This window comes from Monodelphis domestica, chromosome 3 (genome assembly GCF_027887165.1).
Source record: "Monodelphis domestica isolate mMonDom1 chromosome 3, mMonDom1.pri, whole genome shotgun sequence".
NCBI lineage: Eukaryota > Metazoa > Chordata > Mammalia > Didelphimorphia > Didelphidae > Monodelphis > Monodelphis domestica.
This window is the reverse complement of record NC_077229.1, coordinates 187,525,072-187,545,738: the sequence shown is the minus strand read 5'-3', so window position 1 is coordinate 187,545,738 and position 20,667 is coordinate 187,525,072. Positions and strand designations below refer to the sequence as shown.

Genomic DNA, 20,667 nt, shown 5'->3' with positions numbered 1-20,667 from the left:
ATGTTGTTAGTATTTGCATTAGAGTGTTCATTTAGAGTCTCTCCTCTGTCATGTCCCCTCAACCGCTGTAGTCAGGCAGTTGCTTTTCCTCGGTGTTTCTACTCCCACAGTTTGTCCTCTGCTTATGAATAGTGTTTTTTCACCTAGATCCCTGCAGATTGTTCAGGGACATTACACCGCTACTAATGGAGAAGTCCATTACGTTCGATTATACCACAGTGTATTAGTCTCTGTTGTACAATGTTCTCCTGGTTCTGCTCCTTTCGCTCTACATCACTTCCTAGAGGTCGTTCCAGTCTCCATGGAATTCCTCCACTTTATTATTCCTTTTTGCACAATAGTATTCCATCACCAACATATACCACAATTTGTTCAGCCATTCCCCAATTGATGGGCATCCCCTCGTTTTCCAATTTTTGGCCACCACAAAGAGTGCAGCTATGAATATTCTTGTACAAGTCTTTTTCTCCATTATCTCTTTGGGGTACAAACCCAGCAGTGCTATGGCTGGATCAAAGGGTAGACATTCTTTTATTGCCCTTTGGGCATAGTTCCAAATTGCCCTCCAGAATGGCTGGATCAGTTCACAACTCCACCAGCAATGAATTAATGTCCCTACTTTGCCACATCCCACCCAGCATTCATTACTTTCCTTTGCTATCATGTTAGCCAATCTGCTAGGTGTGAGGTGATGCCTCAGAGTTGTTTTGATTTGCATATCTCTAATTATAAGAGATTTAGAACACTTCTTCATGTGCTTATTAATAGTTTTGATTTCTTTATCTGAAAACTTCCTATCCATGTCCCTTGCCCATTTATCAATTGGAGAATGGCTTGGATTTTTGTACAATTGATTTAGCTCTTTATAAATTTGAGTAATTAAACCTTTGTCAGAGGTTTTTATGAAGATTGCTTCCCAATTTGTTGTTTTCCTTATGATTTTAGTTATATTGGTTTTGTTTGTACAAAAGCTTTTTAATTTGATGTAGTCGAAATTATTTATTTTACATTTTGTGACTCTTTCTATGTCTTGCTTGGTTTTAAAGTCTTTCCCCTCCCAAAGGTCTGATATGTATACTATTCTGTGTTTACCCAATTTACTTATGGTTTCCTTCTTTATGTTTAAGTCACTCACCCATTTTGAATTTATCTTGGTGTAGGGTGTGAGGTGTTGATCAATTCCTAATCTCTCCCACACTGTCTTCCAATTTTCCCAGCAGTTTTTATCGAATAGTGGATTTTTGTCCCAAAAGCTGGGATCGTTGGGTTTATCATATACTGTCTTGCTAAGGTTGCTTGCCCCCAGTCTATTCCACTGATCCTCCTTTCTGTCTCTTAGTCAGTACCAAATTGTTTTGATGACTGCTGCTTTGTAATATAGTTTAAGGTCTGGGACTGCAAGGCCCCCATCATTTGTGGTTTTTTTTTTCATTATTTCCCTGGATATCCTTGATCTTTTGTTATTCCAAATGAACTTTGTTATGTTTTTTTTCTAAATCAGTAAAGAAATTTTTTGGGAGTTCAATGGGTATGGCACTAAATAGATAAATAAGTTTGGGTAGGATGGTCATTTTTATTATATTGGCTCATCCTATCCATGAGCAGTTAATGTTTTTCCAATTGCTCAAGTCTAGTTTTAGTTGTGTTCATATAGTTCTTGTGTTTGTCTTGGGAGGTAGATTCCTAGGTATTTTATTTTGTCTAAGGTGATTTTGAATGGGATTTCTCTTTCTAGTTTTTGCTGCTGAGCTGTGTTGGAGATATATAGAAATGTTGATGACTTATGCGGGTTTATTTTGTATCCTGCAACTTTGCTAAAGTTGTTGATTATTTCAATTAGCTTTTTGGTTGAATCTCTAGGATTCTTTAAGTAGACCATCATGTCATCTGCAAAGAGTGATAACTCGGTCTCCTCCTTGCCTATTTTAATGCCTTCAATTTCTTTTTCTCTACTTGCTACTGCTAGTGTTTCTAGTACAATGTCAAATAATAGATGTGATAATGGGCATCCTTGTTTCACTCCTGATCTTAATGGGAATGGATTTAGTTTATCCCTATTGCAGATGATATTAACTGCTTGTTTTAGATATATACTGTTGATTACTTTCAGGAATGACCCTTCTATTCCTATGCTTTCTAGTGTTTTTAATAGGAATGGGTGTTGTATTTTATCAAAGGCTTTTTCTGCATCTATTGAGATAATCATGTGGTTCTTGTTGGTTTGCTTGTTGATGTGGTCAATTATGTGGATGGTTTTCCTAATATTGAATCAGCCCTGCATCCCTGGTATAAATCCTACTTGATCATGGTGGATGACCCTTCTGATCACTTGCTGGAGTCTTTTTGCTAGTATCCTATTTAAGATTTTTGCATCTATATTCATTAGGGAGATTGGTCTATAGTTTTCTTTCTCTGTTTTTGACCTGCCTGGTTTTGGAATCAGTACCATGTTTGTGTCGTAAAAGGAGTTTGGTAGAACTCCCTCTTTGCTTATTATTATATCAAATAGTTTGTATAGTATTGGGGTTAAGTGTTCTCTGAATGTTTGATAGAATTCACTGGTGAATCCTTCGGGCCCTGGGGATTTTTTTCTTAGGAAGTTCTTTGATGGCTTGTTGGATTTCATTTTCTGATGTGTTATTTAAGAATTCTATTTCTTCTTCTGTTAGTCTAGGCAGTTTGTATTTTTGTATATATTCATCCATATCACCTAAATTGTTGTATTTATTGCCATATAATTGGGCAAAGTAATTTTTAATGATTGCCTCAATTTCCTCTTCATTGGAGGTGATGTCCCCTTTTTTGTCGTTGATGCTGTTAATTTACTTTTCTTCTTTCCTTTTTTTAATTAGATTGACCAGTACTTTGTCTATTTTGTTTGTTTTTTCAAAGTACCAGCTTCTTGTTTTATTTATTAAATCAATAGTTCTATAATTTTCGACTTTATTAATTTCTCCCTTAATTTTTAGGATTTCTAGTTTGGTTTTCTGCTGGGGTTTTTTAATTTGATCGCTTTCAAATTTTTTATTTGCATTTCCAATTGATTGATCTCTGCTCTCCCTAGTTTGTTAATATATGCACTCAGGGATATGAATTTACCTCTGATTACCGCTTTGGCTGCATCCCAAAAGGTTTGAAAGGATGTCTCACTATTGTCATTTTCCTCAGTGAAATTATTAATTCTTTCTATGATTTCTTCTCTCACTAAATGATTTTGGAGTTTCATATTGTTTAATTTCCAATTAGTTTTTAATTTGGTTTTCCATGTACCATTACTGATCATTATTTTTATTGCCTTGTGATCTGAAAAGGCTGCATTCATTATTTCTGCTTTTCTGCATTTGTGTGCCATGTTTCTGTGACCTAATGTGTGTTCAGTATTGGTGAATGTGCCATGTGGTGCTGAGAAGAAGGTGTATTCCTTTTTGTCCCTATTTATTTTTCTCCATATGTCTATTAACTCTAATTTTTCTAAGATTTCATTCACTTATTTTACCTCTTTCTTACTTATTTTTTGATTTGATTTTTCTAAATTTGATAATGGTTGGTTCAAATCTCCCACTAATATGGTTTTACTGTCTATTTCTTCCTTCAATTCTCCTAGTTTCTCCATTAGAAATTTGGCTGCTATATTATTTGGTGTATACATGTTGATTAGTGATATTTCCTCAATATCTAAAGTCCCTTTTAACAAAATATAATTACCTTCCCTATCCCTTTTGATCAGGTCTATTTTTGCTTTGGCTTTATCAGATATCATGATTACCACTCCTGCCTTCTTTCTGTCAGTTGATGCTCAGAAGGTGTTATTCCATCCTTTAATTCTGACACTGTGGGTGTCTACCCCACTTATGTGTGTTTCTTGAAGACAACATATGGTAGGGTTTTGGATTCTAATCCATTCTGCTATTTGTCTACGTTTTATGGGTGAGTTCATCCCATTCACATTCAATGTTATGACTGTCACTTGTGGACTCCCTGGCATTTTGATATCCTTCCCTAATTCTAACCTTTCTTCTTCAGCTCTACCTTTTAGTCCAGTGATTTACTTTAAATTAGTCCCCCTTGTCCCCTCCCTTGATATGTTTCCCTTTCTACCCCCTTCCTTTTTGTTCCCTCCCCCTCCTCCGTCTTCTTCCCTCCTTTTTTGTGTTCCCTCCCCCCTCCTCCCCTTGGTTTTCCCTTCTCACTACCCTTGTTGGGTAAGATAGAATTCAAGATCCCACTAGACCTGCATGTTTTCCCCTCTCAGAGTTGATTTCCCTGAGACTAAGGTTTAAGTAAAAACTCTCTTCCTCTTCTTCTTATAGGAGTTTTCTTCCCCTCCCCTTCCCGTGTGAATCTTTGTGTGAGAAAGATTATTCTATTTGGTCTTTCTTTTCCCCCTATTTACACATTATATTTTCCCCACATGTTAGTATACATAGATTGATAGAAATGTAGTCCTTATAGAAGAGAGTTTGAGTAAAAGAAAAAGATAAGGTTTTTCTCCTTTTCCCTTTTCTTCATATTTACCTTTTCAGGTATTCCATGCTCTTTGTTTTTCGATATCGAACTTTCCACAGAGCTCTCATCTTTTTTTTGCAAAAACTTGGAAATCTTTTATTTTGTTGAATGCCCATACTTTTGCTTGGAAGTATATAGTCAGTTTTGCTGGATAGCTGATTCTTGGTTGAAGAACCAGCTCTCTTGCCTTTCTGAAAATTATGTACCCTGCCTTATGATCATTCAGAGTGGAACTTGCAAGGTCTTGTGTGACCCTGATTGGCATTCCTTTATATCTAAATTGTCTTTTTCTGGCTTCTTGTAAATTTTTTTCTTTTGTTTGAAAGCTTTGGAATTTGGCAATTACATTCCTGGGAGTTGTCTTTTGGAGATTTAGTGTAGAGGGTGTTCTGTGAGCTCTTTCAGTGGCTGTATTTCCCCCTTGTTCTAGAATCTCTGGGCAATTTTCTTTGATTATATCTTGTATTATGATGATGAGTTTGCTGTTTATTTCTGTCTTTTCTGTAAGTCCAATTATTCTTAAATTATCTCTTCTTCCTCCATTTTCCAAGTCTGTCACCTTGTCAGAGAGATATTTTCTGTTCTCTTCTAATTTCTTGGTCTTTTGGCTTTGCTTTTTTATTTCTTGCTCGTTGTCTTCGAGTTGCCTGAATCTGACTTTTAAAGCCTGGTTTTCCTTATCACTTTGGTCAAACTGGTTTTGTAGATGTGTGAATTTCTTTTGCATTATTTTCCGCTTTTCCTCCCAGAAGGCTTCCATCTTTTTGATCCTTTCCGAATCAGATTCTTCATGGGTTTGTGGAGAGTTTCCATTTCCTTTGGAAGGTTTCAGAGCATTTGCTTGTGCTTCCTCTTCTATCTCCTCTGTATTTTGTATTTTTGCTCCATAAAATGTATCCAAAGTCATCCCCTTCTTCTTGTTTTTTCTTAGAATTTTGGGGCTTTTGTGCGTCTGTGGAGTTTGCCATCTCTATCTGCGTGGGGAGGACTAGCTTTTCTTATCTCTGTCTGGTGTTCAGATGTTTTAGCCCTAGGCAGATAGTCCATTCTATGTAGTTGTTGTTCTGTCTTCCCAGGGAAGGCAGGAGTTGCTGGTGTTTCCATGTTACTGCTCTCCTCAGTTCCCTCCTGATGCTTCTCCGTTGCCTTACTTCCATGCTCTGAGTCTGACTCGGCACTCTCCATGGGGTGTTTGTTTCTGTTCCTTAGCCGGCCAGGAGAGCCAGCACTCTGAGGGGGGAGGGGCTGTGGCTTCCAGGAGCTCTGAGGGCTGGTGATAGGATTAACCTCCCACTGAGTATGCCCTGAGGCAGGGACCTTCAGTGAGACTCAGATGGAAGGATCTGGTCAGGGGGCTGCAGGCTCCTCCTGTCTCTGTCTGTTTCCCTGCTGTCTGGGTGCTCCCCCTCGACTGGGTCAAGTTGGTTTCAGGATGCGGCCTTCAGCTCTGAGGCCCTTTTGCCAGCCCTGAGGGTTACTGTTGTTTCAGATGACCCTGCTCTCTGAGGGGGGAGTGGCTGTGGCTTCTTGGAACCCTGAGGGCTCCTGATAGGATTAACCTCAGACTGAATATGCTCTGAGGCAGGGACCTTCGGTGAGACTCAGATGGAAGCATCTGGTCAGGAGGCTACGGGCTCCCCTGTCTCTCTCTGTTTCCCTGCTGTCTGGGTGCCTCCTCGACTGGGTCAGGTTTTTTTTCAGGAATGGGCCTTCAGGATAGCCGGCCCTGAGACTCTGAGGTTACCTCTGCTGCCTCAAACTCAGTGCTCTGGGTTGGGGGGGATGGGTCCTGGGACCTTCCTTCTGCCTACCCCTTAGGTCTGAGTGATCTCAGGTTCTGGCTTTTAGGGGGGCCGTACCTTTTGATCCAGGTCCAGGTCTAGGAGGAGGATTCCCGGGATCTATGCTGTTGTTCATTTTGAATTTCGGTGCCTTAGGAGCATATAGTTTAATTTCGGTAGGGAAGGGTTTCTGGAGATCTGAACTTTAGCTTTCTCTAAGCTGCCATCTTGACCGGAAGTCTGTATGGATATACTCAAACAAAAGTTCATGTACTAACTCAAAAGGCTACTTAAACAACCACAAGCATCCAACCACAATCTGGATAATATGTATTTAACAATTATTTTGTTTCTGATTTGCTTCTGATTGGAGTAATGTCATTTGAATGGCTCTTGATTTAATTGAAAAAAGCTCTACATAATTCTAGATTTTGATACATTTAGACCAGAGCTATTTCTAGATAAGTACATTCATGTAGCCCCCAGTGGTGGCCCTCCTGATCCCAGAAACCTATCCATTCTTTTTATCCTGTCTCCTGAATCCATAATTACCTCCAGCAGGCCTGGCACATTTATGATACTATCATTAATCTAAAATCCTTCTATTTGGTTTCTGTAGAAGACATTCTCTATGACCCTGGTGAAAGCTATTGGTAGGCATATTTCCCTATTTTATGGTTCTCTCAATGTCAATCCTCAGAAGATTGTTAAGAAAGTTTTTATCCATATACTTATCTTTCATAAACTCTTGTATTATTCAAGTATTTGCATAACAGATACCTGGTTTGAGGAAAGTCTTTGAAACTGCATTTTTTTGCTCTTACTTGCTACATATATCTGTTTAACATAAAGTTGAAAGGAATGTTGACTGAAAGAGTGCCTCTTCATCTTTGATCTTCTGATTGTGGCATCTGTTTTTCACTGATTAAAATTCTTTCAGGAATACAGAATCAATATCTTTCTTTTTGTTCATTTATATTGTTGTAGTCCTCTTATTTAAACAAGTCATATTAGAATTGCCATACTATGAAATATTTTCTCACCTGTATTACTTATTATTTCATATTGTTTTTGATATTTTCGATAAATAGGTTATGATTTTATTGCCCAAAAGCTCATTTGAAAATTAATATATTTATTAGTAATACATAGATGGCTCCCAGAAAGCTTTATTAAAAGAATCATAGTTTTATTGTTGAAAGATAACTTAGAAGTCCAGTAAATACAAACACTTCATTTTGCAATTAAGAACATGAATTTCAGGGAGATTATTTAACCTACCTAGGGTTACTAAGCCTTCAGGAACCCAGGATAAACTATGATATTACATTAAAATAAACTTGTAATCATTACAAGAAATTAGTGAGTATTTCTATAAAAATTATTAAATTATTTTAAGAAAAGCATTTTATATACTAATATATTTTATAACTTCTAGATAGTGTTTTCTATATGTTTTTGTATTTCTTTCTCTCATATTTTTAATTCATCTATTTAATCATTCATCTATTTTTAATTTCCCACTATCTCACCCACTACAAGTGGAATATTTATGTTAACTATTGGACACTTCAGTAAATGATTTGATACTCTGGGGAAAATATATAATGATAGCGATAATACTGAAGGGACAGTATTAGAAGGGACCTTGTAAGTCACTGAGTAATAATATTTTATTTTTCTATGAGGAAACTGAGGCCAAGAGAGTATTAATTTGCCCAAAATCACTGTGTCAGAACCAAGATTCATATCCAAGTTCTCTGTCTCCAAATCTCATGCCATCTCCCATGGACCATTATCTATCATGTCGTATTTTGTATTCATTATAATAATGTCAATATATTATTATGAGGGTATGCATTTATAAAGTTTTATTTTTTAACCAACATTGATATATTTTTGCCTATTCATTCATTCTATGTCTTTGGGGAAAACTGAGTTGGCCAGTATGAAAAAAGAACCTTTGATTTTATCTTATTTTCATTGTGTCCCAATCAAAGCGGCTAAAGAGATTACTAACTGTTTTCTATTACAGTTCACTAGAATATTTTATGGCTTTAAAAAAATAATTCAATCTACTCTTTTGATATGCTTACATATTTGGACTAATACTTGAGAATGGTATTTGGTTATAAATTGATAATTATTTTGTCTTGTGTCTTGATACAGAACTTTTTGGCTTGTCAATAGTGTCTTTTAGTTTATGTTGAAATTTTTGACAGCTTCATTTCTTTTCCTCTCTTTTTAGAATTAGACTGGGTGACCCAGAAACTTTTGGTTCAAACAGCTGAACAAACCTTTGGCTATCTCACAGAAGTAAGTAAAATACCTTAGGTTTATTTGAGGTAAAACACCCCAGGAAATTAGATACAGAAGAAGTCATATCTAGATTGATGTTAAAATTTACAGGACAGTTGAGAAAAAATAGTGTGTTGCTCATGAAGTAGCATATAAGAATAAATATTATAAAATATATATGTATATAATAAAATGAGAAAGAAGAAAATGAATGAAAGATGCTTTGTCAACTCATCCACCTACATATGTGTGTTCGTTTGGTAATGGCAGTATTTTTGACAGACAACATGAGAATCTCCAATAGTCTACACAAATTGTCATATTCTAGTCACAACAAAAATACACAAAAAGGAGCCCTGTTAAAAAGCTCATTTAAATCCTTTCAAAACATAGCATGAGCTTTCAGAACTGCTGTTTCTAAAACTCCACCATTCTATTTTTAATATTCCCTGCTTGCAATATGAATGAAATGTTATTTTGAAGTTATAAAATAGTATTATTATGCTGACTTTAACAAATTAATATTTATAAGGTACTTGTAGGATACATAGTATTATTCTAATGGTAACATCAAGTACTATAGAAGAAAAGTGGTCTTCAACTTTAGCAAGCTCACAGTTTAGTGCAGAAAAATGTCTGTGTTCTTGGCTCCCCTAGGGCAGAAGTTTTTGGCACTCATTATTTTGCATTTGTTGAAATGTAGATTTGTAATTGTTCTTAGGTTGTTTCATAATTTGTTTCTCAAAATGGCCCCCAAGATAGTTCTTGCACCTATTTATTATAAAATAAAGTATATTTTACTGATTTTCTCCAATATAATTAAATAAACCATTCTGCCAAGTTTGTATACATTAAAAAACTTTTATGTGTTTTAGTCATGCTAATGATGGAATTTATCAGTGTATTGGACTCTGTGATTTCTAAGGCACCTTTTAGTTCCATGATTCTGTGAAATTAATGTATATCCTAAGTTTTAGAGTTCAAAGGGGTCAATGAAGTAACACAGTGACTGCACCTGGAGTCTGGAAGACTCATCTTTGTGAGTTCAAATTGGTTCTCAGATATTTACTAGCTGTGTAATTGTGGGCAAGCTATTTAAGCCTGCTTGCCTCAGTTTATTCATTTGGAAACTGAATTAGAGAAGGAAATTACAAACTATTCCAGTATATTTGCTAAGAAAACTTTAAGTGGAATCACTAAAATTCATGACTGAAGCAACTCAACATTAACTACAATAACAAAGGGCCTAAAAGGATGCAAAGTAACAAAATAAATGAAAAACCCCACAGAATAAGCATGTTCCTTTTTTAGTACTCATAGTAACAACATATAACAAATTAATGACTAAGGAATAGATCAAGTCTTCTAGAATTGGAGGACTGACCAGATCTGGCTATGGATGTCTACAGTATACCTTTCAGGATTCCGTGAATGTAGAGAATTAATTTCATAGTATCCATGGAGACAAGAAGCCTGCAATGACTAATTCCCATTTACTTGTTGGAAGCTGTTATTAGCAGCACTTATTGTTCAGGAATAAAATGTTGATATTCTAACACTAGATTTCTCTGTAAGACTGGGATGATGAGGATGATGATGATGATGATGATGATGGTGGTGGTGGTGGTGGTGGTGGTGGTGGTGGTGGTGGTGGTGGTGGTGGTGGTGGTGGTGGTGACGGTGACTTCATATCTATATAGAGCTTTATGATATAAAAATGCTTTTAACAGTTTTGTGAATGAGATAATGATAACATCATATTTTAATTTTTAGTTCACAAAATTGGGTCTTTAAGAAGCAAAGTGATTGGCCAGCCATAGCACAATGAGTAAATAGCAGGCCTAGCCTTCAATCTAGCTCTTTTTACTTCAAGTCCAATGCCTGTATTTTATTTGTAATGAATGGATACAGGTTTTATTTAAGTTAAGTATGAGTCCAAACCTCATAGGCTTCATGAATTTATTTAAGGAAAGAGAGTTTATGCCCTCATAATAAAAAAGGCAGAGGATCTACTGGTGTACAAAGCAACTTTGAAGTGAGAAATGATTATATAAAAGCAGGCAGATATTCAATATGCATTTATTATTATTTATAAAATTATATTATTAACAATAAGATATGTTCTAGATGCTATGATAAACCTTAGAGATACTATTCTCAAAGAACTCACTGCCTAATGGTTGGCATAAAATTCAGGGTGACCTGGGTTTAAGTTTGTGTCTCTGACATTGTCTTTCTGACTAGGAGCTTGTCAGGATCACAACCAATTCTTTAATACAACAAGTTTAAGGAAAGTTGTCACTTGACATCTGTAATGGGTTTGTTCTTATTCAGAGTACCCTATTCCAAGTTTGAACATGATCAACAAGTCAATAAGCAGATATTAAGAGCTTACTTTTTTTACAAGTTAACATAATTTTTATAATTGTTTTTTGATATTTTGTAATCCATGTTCTTTCCTTCCCTCCCATACTGCTCTTCTCCAAGAAGGCAGGTGATATGACAGGTTGTACATGCATTAGACAATATATATTTACATATAATACACTATATACAATACATATTTTATGTTGTGAAAAAGACACATATAACACACACTAGAGAAAAGTTCATAGAGCAAATAAAATTAAGAAATCTATTTTTCTGAATAATTTGTAAAGTTTTAGGATTAATTGTTCTTTAACTATTTTATAGAATTCACTTCTGAATCCAGCTGGCCATAGGGCTTTTTTCTAGGAAATTCATTGATTTCTTGATCAATTTTTTCTTCTCAGATGGAATTGTTTAAGTATTTTGTTTCCTCTCCTATTAATCTGGGCAATTTTTAATTTTTAAATATTCATCTAGTTCACTTAGATTATCAGATTTATTGACATATAATTGGCAATATCTCCTAGTAATTATTTTAATTTCCTCTTTATTGGCTGTGAATTCATCTTTTTCTTTTTAATACTGGTAATCTGATTTTCTTCTTTTGTTTTGAACACATCAACTATTCCTATATCTATTTTAAAAAAATAAAGCCAACTTCCTTATTTATAAACCCAGTGATTTTCTTATTTACAATTTTATTAATCTTTCCTTTGATTTTCAGGATTTCTAATTTGGTGAAGAACTTGCTTTATATCAAACACTTTGACTAGCTCTGGGTATGAGAAGAAAGAGAAAAAAACAAACACCGCTGCCCCCCGCACCCCCATCCCTGACTTTAAGGAACTCATAGTCTGATGAGTCAGATAATATGCAAGTATTAGTGTATCTACAAGCCTAATAGATGACTGATAATCTCTGAGGAGGCCCTAGCAGTTAGAGTGCAGCGAAAATGAGAAAGAGCTCTTGCAATAGGTAGAACTTGAATTGAGTCTCAGAAGAAGCTAGGGAAGCCAGGTGGCAGAGATGAGGAGAGAGAGTTCCAGCCATGGGACCTCTAAAATGCAAAGACAGGGAGATAGAAGATGGAGAAGAATAGCCAAATAGGTTAGTGTAACTGGATACCAACACACACCTACTAACTCCTGGGCTCACACATACAATCACAAAGCATGAAATGGGAGGGGATTATAATTAAATTCCCACCATAATATGCATATTTGGAAACACCTAAAAGTTACATTAGAATAAGAGCAACTTGGATATGCTTATACATAAAGAGGAAGGATCAGAGAGAGAAGCAAAGTAATTTAAAATGACATGAATCAAGTTATATATTAGACTTAAATTAATAAACACCTGATTTTTTTTACCCTCAGGAAATCCTGTTAAATTTACTGCAATATATTAGGGAGTAATAAAGTTTGTTATTTCTCTTATAGAAGGGTACAGCTAGTGACACCAGTGAAAGCCAGTTGTCTGATTACTACTAAGCTAAAGTAGGATTGTGATAGAGCAAAGCAATTAGCTGCAGTTCCTCAGGACATTAATCTAAACTTTTCACACTGGAAGACTTTCCAAGTTAAGTAGAAAGCTATTGGGAAAATTAAAAGGAAGTTGATTTTCATTCTGGCCTTCCTTTACCACCTTTGCTTATCCTTAAAAAGACTTTCTTCTCTTTACTCTTGATTATATTTCATTAGATTATAAGTTCCTTGAGTGTAAAAACTATCTTCCTCTTTTTATTATATTCCCATCCTTGTCTACTTCTTAGCATTGTTCCTGGTATATAGTAGTTAATTAATGAATGTTTTTTGATTGATTACAATTTTTGAAGGAACAACTACATTTTCAAGAGAAAATAAAACATTTTCACAAATAACATGCATTCAACAACATTCAACTGAAATTTATTAAATATCTACTATGTGCAAGTCACTATATAGGGCTTTGAAGATCTAAAGACAGAAATAACGAACTCTACTTTATAAGAGCTCACAATGTCAGGATCATTAATACTTAACGATAGCTAACATTTACATAGAATTTTAAAGTTTGTAAAGCAGTCTTACAAATATTATTATCATTTGGTCCTCACAACCAACCTTTTAGGCAGATGCTGTTATTATCCCAATTTTACAGATAAGGAAATGAATGCAGACAGAGGGTAGGTGACTTTCCCAGGATTCAAGTTCAGGATCAGATTATTATCTGATTATTATCCTTCCTTTCTCCCTCCCTCCCTCCCTCTCTTCCTTCATATCTCCCTTCCTTCCTTTCTTCCTTCCTTCTTTTCCTTCCTTCTTTCCTTTCTTCCTTTTTTCTTTTTTTTATTTCATGAACAAGAATATTGTGCTCAAATGACTATCCTTTATTGTACTTTACTGCTTTCATATGACCAGCCCACCTCTTTTTCCTGTCATAACTTTTAACAATCATCAATATGATGATGATGATGAAATTCAACATCTGTCTGTCTATCTATCCCTATGTATCTAGCACAATAAGGTTTAGAAAGTACTTTAAATGCATTATTTTATTTGATTCTGTACCATAGGTATTATTATCCTCATTTTGTAGATGAAGAAATTAACATTTGTGTATGGTTCAGAGATTCCAATGCAGTTCTGAGAGCTTCCTCTTGAGCCTAAATCATCACTGCAAATATACTGTAGGCAACGTGTATGTATCATGTTAATCCCCATAGCACATTGAGGCACCTGCAACTTAGATTTCATGGAGATTATGGTCTTTCAAGAATTGTAACTATCTTGCCTCATTTGAGGAACATCTGGGAAAATGAGTAGGATCCAAAGAAGCTCCAAGGTGTGAAGGCTTATCTTTTTAATGCAATATTTTCCTTATGCCTCTTTTTTAAAAATATGAACTATATACATATGTATACATTTTTAAGAGAGGTGGAAGTGGGAGTAGAACCATATGATCATAGATTTAGATTTGGGGATTCTTTCTTATTTCCTTAATTCATTCAATACCTCGTAAATTATGTGCAGGTGGATGAATTCTATTTACTTATGCAATGTATTATTTATATTTCAATCTTCCTCTAACACTTATCACAATACTTTACACACTGCAGGTGTTTGAAGAACAATAGCGGTCATGATATTTTGTGTGTTTCAACCTTTGGAGAGCATGATGTACTTGGTAAAAGCACAGAATATCTGACCTTGAGGACCAAATTTAGACAGTTGTTACTTATAGGATCTAGAAATGTTTATTTAGCTTTCTCAGAATTTTAGTTTTCTCATCTGCAAAATGGGAATAATTTTTGCACTTCCTACTTTCATTTGGAGCACTTCCAGGTGTTCATTTTGGGCTTCACATCTTTTCATATTTTTCTTGAGGCATCACATGTTTTCATTTTTTATATTGCTGTCCTTGCATTTTGGTCATCTCTGTTGCTAAAATATTTTTTGAGCATCAAGCTTTTTCACTGTCTTTTGCTAACTTGGGAGTTATTTTTCCTCTTGACTTTACCTGTATGCTGAAGCTTAATTCCATTCCTTGGGTTGAGGGAGAACTGGCCTGTGTTTGTACTATTCCAGTGCTTAGCATCAGTTCCGCTATCTCCATCCTTGAAGGAGCACTCTGCCAAAGCAGCCTGATTGGCCTTCTGTGGGGAGATCTGTAATTTTCAGTTTAGATGCCATTAATGGTCCATTTAGGTTCTACCTTCCCACCCCTGCCAAGACTGGACCTTGTTGGGCAGAATTCCTCTCACTGCTGCTGGAATTGGGTCATACCTGACCTATGTCACCTCTGTATTGTGTTGTTTTCCATTCCTCTCTGGCTAAGGCTGGACCGAGCCAGCCGCACTCCCTTCCCTGCTGCCTCTTGCACATTGAATCCCAAGTTGGCTCTGTAGAGGCTCACTTAGCACTCTCATTCCCCAACAAGATGGGTCCTCCTTACTGTCTCTCCACACTGCTCTCGGCAGCAGCACTTCTTCAACCTTTCTTTTGTTGGTTCTGCCAGTCTAGGGTTCATTTTGTGCCTTTGTTCTTCTGTGGTCATTTTGAGAGCATTTGGCTGACTCCAAGTGTTTCTTACTCTGCCATCTTGGCAACCAGAAGTCCTACCTTCTCTCATATGACTAATGCTTGAGCCAGATGAGGCAAAGTACATTGTGTCCTTTGTAAACATAATATGTCATTTGAGTTATTAATATTATTTATTAGCCTGAATCAAATATGCTAAGTATACCTTTTATCTGTTTAAGTCAGTAAGTTAACAATAATTTATTAAATGCCTTCTCTGTGCTAGGCACAGTATTAAAGTTCTGAGGATGCAAAGAAAAACAAATCAACAAAAAAAAATGGTCCCTGGTCTAATGCATCTCTAGCAATTAGTTAGCATCTAATCATTCAAATGATTGTTTCAAGAACAATTATCCAGTTTTAACAACTATAGAATAATAAACTTCAAGGAAAGCTATGATTTTCCAGAAGGTCATATAAATAACACATATAGATTATTAAACATGTATCAGAATAATTCTGGAAGTTTTTTTTTTTTAAATTGGAGCAGAAATAAGGGTTCTGTAGACTCTTTATTTTATTATTAAAAGATATATTTTTAATCTGCTCTGCCTATGTGGTACTGATCTGCCAATGAGTATCAACAGATGCTGACAAGTGCCTTATAGGCTTTCTAATAGTTCTAAGTCTCAAAGGTTAAGGTCTACCAGAGGGCCTGTGCTAATAGTCCCACAGCCTTTAGGCTGTTGCCCTCTGTTTTTCTCATGACCTGACAAAACTCTTCTTTATTGAACTTCTGGGCAAAGAGCAAGGGACATCTGTTTAGCTAAGCATTCCAAATTGATATCTTAATTAAAGATGACTTTCCTTTTTAAAACATTGAGTTTATTTTATGCCATGCATTTGCCCAGTGGCATTTCACAAAGAATGTTGTGTTATACATTCTAAGCATAAATAAAACCACCCTAATTGTATTTCATTATTGCTTCTGGACAAGTTATGTATCATGTAACCCCCAAAAGCTTTTTTTTTCACCTCTGGCTCACCATAAGGCTCTGGGATTTCCTCCAGGATAAAGATTATCTCACTGGGATTCATACGTCTGCCACATCTGGACTATTTCAGTGTATTCTACCCAGTATGCACAGAGGCCACATGAAGGATGCAGATTTCACAGAGCATGGCAACATGCCTATACTTGGGAGCCAAAAAATGCAAACCCATTACTCATTTCTATGCTTTCTAATATAAGCTTCTGATACATCACATTCATTATCAACATCAACCACACAATAATGACAAACTAAAGCACAACTAGACATCATTTGGTATAACTGGAATTCTGGAAAACAACAGCTGGACACAGAACTGTTTGTCTGTAGCCATCAGAAAAAAGAATTGCTATTCTGGAACAAGGCAAAGAGGCACAGCTACAAACCCTGACAAAGCAGGGAATTGCAATCCAAAAGAGAGTTTTCCCATCTATGCAGATTAACTGATTTGAATTTCATTTCCATTTTCTTCCCCTCTTCAGGCCCCAGTGGGAGTTTTTGACTGTAAAAATCTCCAACAGATGGGTAGGAGGATATGGATTTGAATAATATAAAATCTAGATGATAAGGCTCTTAAAAAGGAGAACTGGAAATGTGAGACAATTTCAGGAAATTACGTGGACAAGGCAAGACCCACCCTCTAAAATCTTATAATGCAAAATGGCAACTTAAAGAAAGGAGAACAAGACTAAGTGCTGTTATAATTTAATAAGAACACGAATGCATTTCACTGATTCAGAGAATCAAAGAATTCAAGGATGAGAAGAGGCCTCAGCTACTACTATCTAGTCGCAACCATTCATAAAAGGAATTCTTATTATATCATACCACCTTCTGCTTGAAGACTTCTAAACACGGGGGGAACCCAGCACTTCCAACATGGCCCATTCCACTTTTGGTCATCTCTGATAGGGAGGTTTTTCCTGCCATCAAACTTTAATTACCCTCTTTGCATCTTAGAGTGTTTCTGCCTTTGTGAAGGTAATCAGAAAGTTTGATACCTCTTTCAGATAATTGCTCTTCCCTTTCTTGAAGAAAAGGATCCTGCTTTATATGCCTCCCCTCTTGTCCCACCACTGTAAATCTTCTCTAGGCTAAATATGCTTAATTCTTTCAATGAATCCTCACTGGGCTTGGACTCAGTGCCTTTCAGCATTCTGGTTCTCCTCCTCTGGAATTCTCCAGGAGATTTATTTATAAACTATGGCTCCTAAAATTAAACACAAGACTTTAGATGAGGACTGACCAGGTCAAAGTAGTGTGGCACTAGCCCTTGTTTATTCCCGGAAGTATGCGTTTCTGAACATAGACCCACATTAAAGTACCTTTTTTTTTTCAACTGCTACATCATTCTTACATTAATCTTGCAGTTGTCTAATGGCCACATCTTTTTCAGAATGACTTCTATCTAAATATGCCTTTGTCATTGTATACTTCTGAAGTTGATTTTTTTGTGCCTTTAGCTCAATTTTGTTTTTTGTAGGCCCTTGGCCTATAATAAAATTTTGTATTCTCATTGAATTTCATTTTAATATTTAATTATATAATCTGTGATTTCAAGGAGATTATATTTTGGGTTTGGGGGAATATACAGCCTAAACATAGATAAATTCACATAAAATATGGACAAATTAACTCAATTTTTAGATGAAGCCTGGTAGAGGACAGTGCATGGAGTCAGAAAGCCTGGTTTATGTCGAGACTCTGGCAATTATTTTTTGTGACCTTGGTGAAGTCACTTTACCTAGGAATGCCTAGAAAAGCTCCCCTGAACTTCTCTATTCTAAGTTGCAGACAGGTAACCTTGGTTGCTGAAGGGAATTCCTCCCCCTAACAAAATTAGAAATACTAGGTGAATGAGTGAGTAGGTGAATGAATGAAGTAGTTAAGTGCTTACTCTGTTTCAGCCTTTGTGTTAAGCATTAGGTATATAAAAGACAAGAGAGATGCTTTCCTCAAAATGCTTACATTTTAATAAAAGTTATCATTGTTCCAGTGTTTCAGTCATGTCAAACTCTTCATAACCCTATTTGGAGTTATCTTGACAAAGAGTGGCTTGACATTTCTTTCTCCAGCTCATTTTACAAATGAGGAAACTGAGGCAAACAGGATTGCTCAGAGTCCTATAGTGTGGAGAAGAGAGAAATTATAAAAAATGCATGCAAAAGACAGAAGCTAGAGATGGGTCAGCTGTCAATCAAAGGAAAATTCCATTTGGATTGTTACTGGGAAAAGCAGTTTGGAGCCAAGCCAATAGTGACTATTTTTTCTAGGCCTTTTGGGCTGATGGTGGTGATCCTGAAGGAAGAAGCTGGGTTTATCTCTAGGACTTGGAATAATCAAGTTGGAGGTGGCCTGGCTGATTTGAAGGCAGAAGAAGAAGGACAATAGTCCACATATCTCTCTCTGACTGACTCTGTTTCATGCTAGTGACTGAATTGCCATTTCTCTCAATATCCTCCAATCTAACACTCATTGTAGATAATAGGGAAATCCCACCCCTCTTACTTTATCCTCCATCTTTCCTGTTTTCCCCAACAAACCCTTACTTGAGATAAAGAAGAGAAAAGAGTATTTCCTCTGAAACATCATTGCTCACCCTGAGTGACTTAGAAGGAGATTGAAGGAGAAGGGGAAACTGAAGGGAAGACGAGGGGAGGAAGGGAGATTGGAAGAGGGGAAGAAGGGAAGTATAAAAGGGAGGAGGGTAGGCAAAAAGAAGATAACTACCTGATCCATTAGTTATCTAGTATACCATCAAATATACTGTCAAATATTATCTATTACAGTAGCTAATAAGTGTCTGAGGGCAGATTCAAATTCAGGAAGATTAGTCTGACTTCCAGTCTGGCACTTTATGCTCTCTTGCACCTTGTTGGCCTTTAACAGTGGTAGGAAATAAGTAATAGAGAACTAGAAGTAAGAATATTATGGGAGAACAGGCACATTTGAGTGGAGAAACATGACTTGGGGGATACTAAGAAGCATGTAGTAGGGCTAGATTAGGTACAAGGAGACAGAGCCAGGTTAGGTGAAAGGAGAAAGAGCCAGATTAGGTGAAAAGGGACAGAGCCAGGTTAGATGAAAGGAAACAGAGCCAGTTTAGGTGAAAGGGGACAGATGAAGTAAAGGATCACTAGGAAGATGCAAGAATGTTCCAGTGGGGAAGAAGAAGTCAGATTGAAGGTAGCATGGCTTAGTGATGGCTAGATATTTGAGTAAGTAGCAACTGAAGCTGTCAATTGAAATTATTCAGAAAATTCTTGCGGTTCCTTAATTCACTGAAATAATACAATTTACGTGATATTAGCCATCCAAGTGTTTTCTCTCCTGTATTTTTGTGTATCTTTGTAGTAACCAGTTCAATGTAGTTGTAAAGTTGTGAAAAGGTGAACATGGTAACACACATCCATTTACTTAGAGACTTTGACATATTTCATGTCAGACCCTGACTAAAAGGTGAGAATGTTTCTTCAATATAAACAAAACAAAACAATTTTTTTAGAACAGTTGGTCATAGTGGGAGGGAGGCTCCCAAGGGAGCAGACAAGTAAGGCAATAGACTATAAAGCAGAAAAGGAATACGTTGGGGCAAGTAATCCTGAGAGTTATGTTAAAGTGGCCATAGTTACAGTACTCTGTTTTGGTTCACCCTCAGGTGAATATAGCTTTTATAATCCTAGGAGGGAACAAAATCTTCCTCCCAATAATCTACCCAAATATATTCACCTACATAGAAATAAATATATAGTAATTACTGAATATAACAGGGACAAATGGAATATACTCACAGTCACCAAGAACCAGGAACTAGAAGAAGGTTTGTTTTTGATTGCCGCTTTGTTTTAAACAAGGAATATAATAATGCAATTCCTCCTCCACCATGAATATAGCTGGCCAATTAATCCCCTGATAACTTGCCATGCTATTGTTCAGTTGATACATTGATATATCAAGTGAAGAAGGCAATATAGACCCCTGAATTTCCTGCCAAACTCTTAAGATTAAGATCTGGAATTAATTCCTAAATCTTCTGATCTCATATCATATTGGAATAATTAGAGGCATCAGAATTTATTTATAATAATTTAGATAATTTCCTTTGTATCAGAGCCTGAGATGAGTGGAAAATGGTCTTTTTGTAATGAATAGGGAAACAAGTTACGCCCTTTGGATTCTTCCAGGTAATTTCCCAATACCTAAATAATAAAGTTCTTACTGACCTTTCCAACCAATGCAGAATCATATTCTTGACAGTTTTATTTTTTCACACCTTGAAGTGGCCATGATGTTCCCATGAAGAAACAACCAGTGCAAATGCTCCATTTTTGGCACAGGTTTTAAACCAGAATAAATGAATCTTCTAGAGTTAAGCAACATTTTTGAGTTCATGCTAAGCACCAAACAAAGGATTTGGTCTCTGCTCAGATAAAGCAAGATTTTTTCTCAAAACTCAACTTCTGTCAATTTTTTTTCTATTGGAATTCTTGTTGTGGATAGGTTCTTTTATCTAGCTCCTGGAGAAGGGGGAAGGATATCACTTGGGATAATCTAGAGCCACAAAGAACTTCATATGTATTTGAGGACTAGTATAAATAAGGCCTATATATATGTATATATTTGTGTATCTATCCATCTATCTATCTATCTATCTATCTA

The 20,667-nt window shown here is 36.1% G+C and overlaps 1 protein-coding gene across 7 annotated transcripts in view; it reads left to right on the top strand.

The window, feature by feature from the left end:
• The window catches only part of CNBD1 (cyclic nucleotide binding domain containing 1), a 634,668-nt gene that overhangs the window by 581,725 nt on the left and 32,276 nt on the right, over positions 1–20,667 (top strand). For all 7 annotated transcript variants that reach the window (XM_007488069.3, XM_056823346.1, XM_007488074.3 and 4 more), the window contains one exon: positions 8,536–8,603. In XM_007488069.3, coding sequence (XP_007488131.1) covers positions 8,536–8,603 — 68 coding nt within the window. The remainder of the gene's footprint in view (positions 1–8,535; positions 8,604–20,667) is intronic.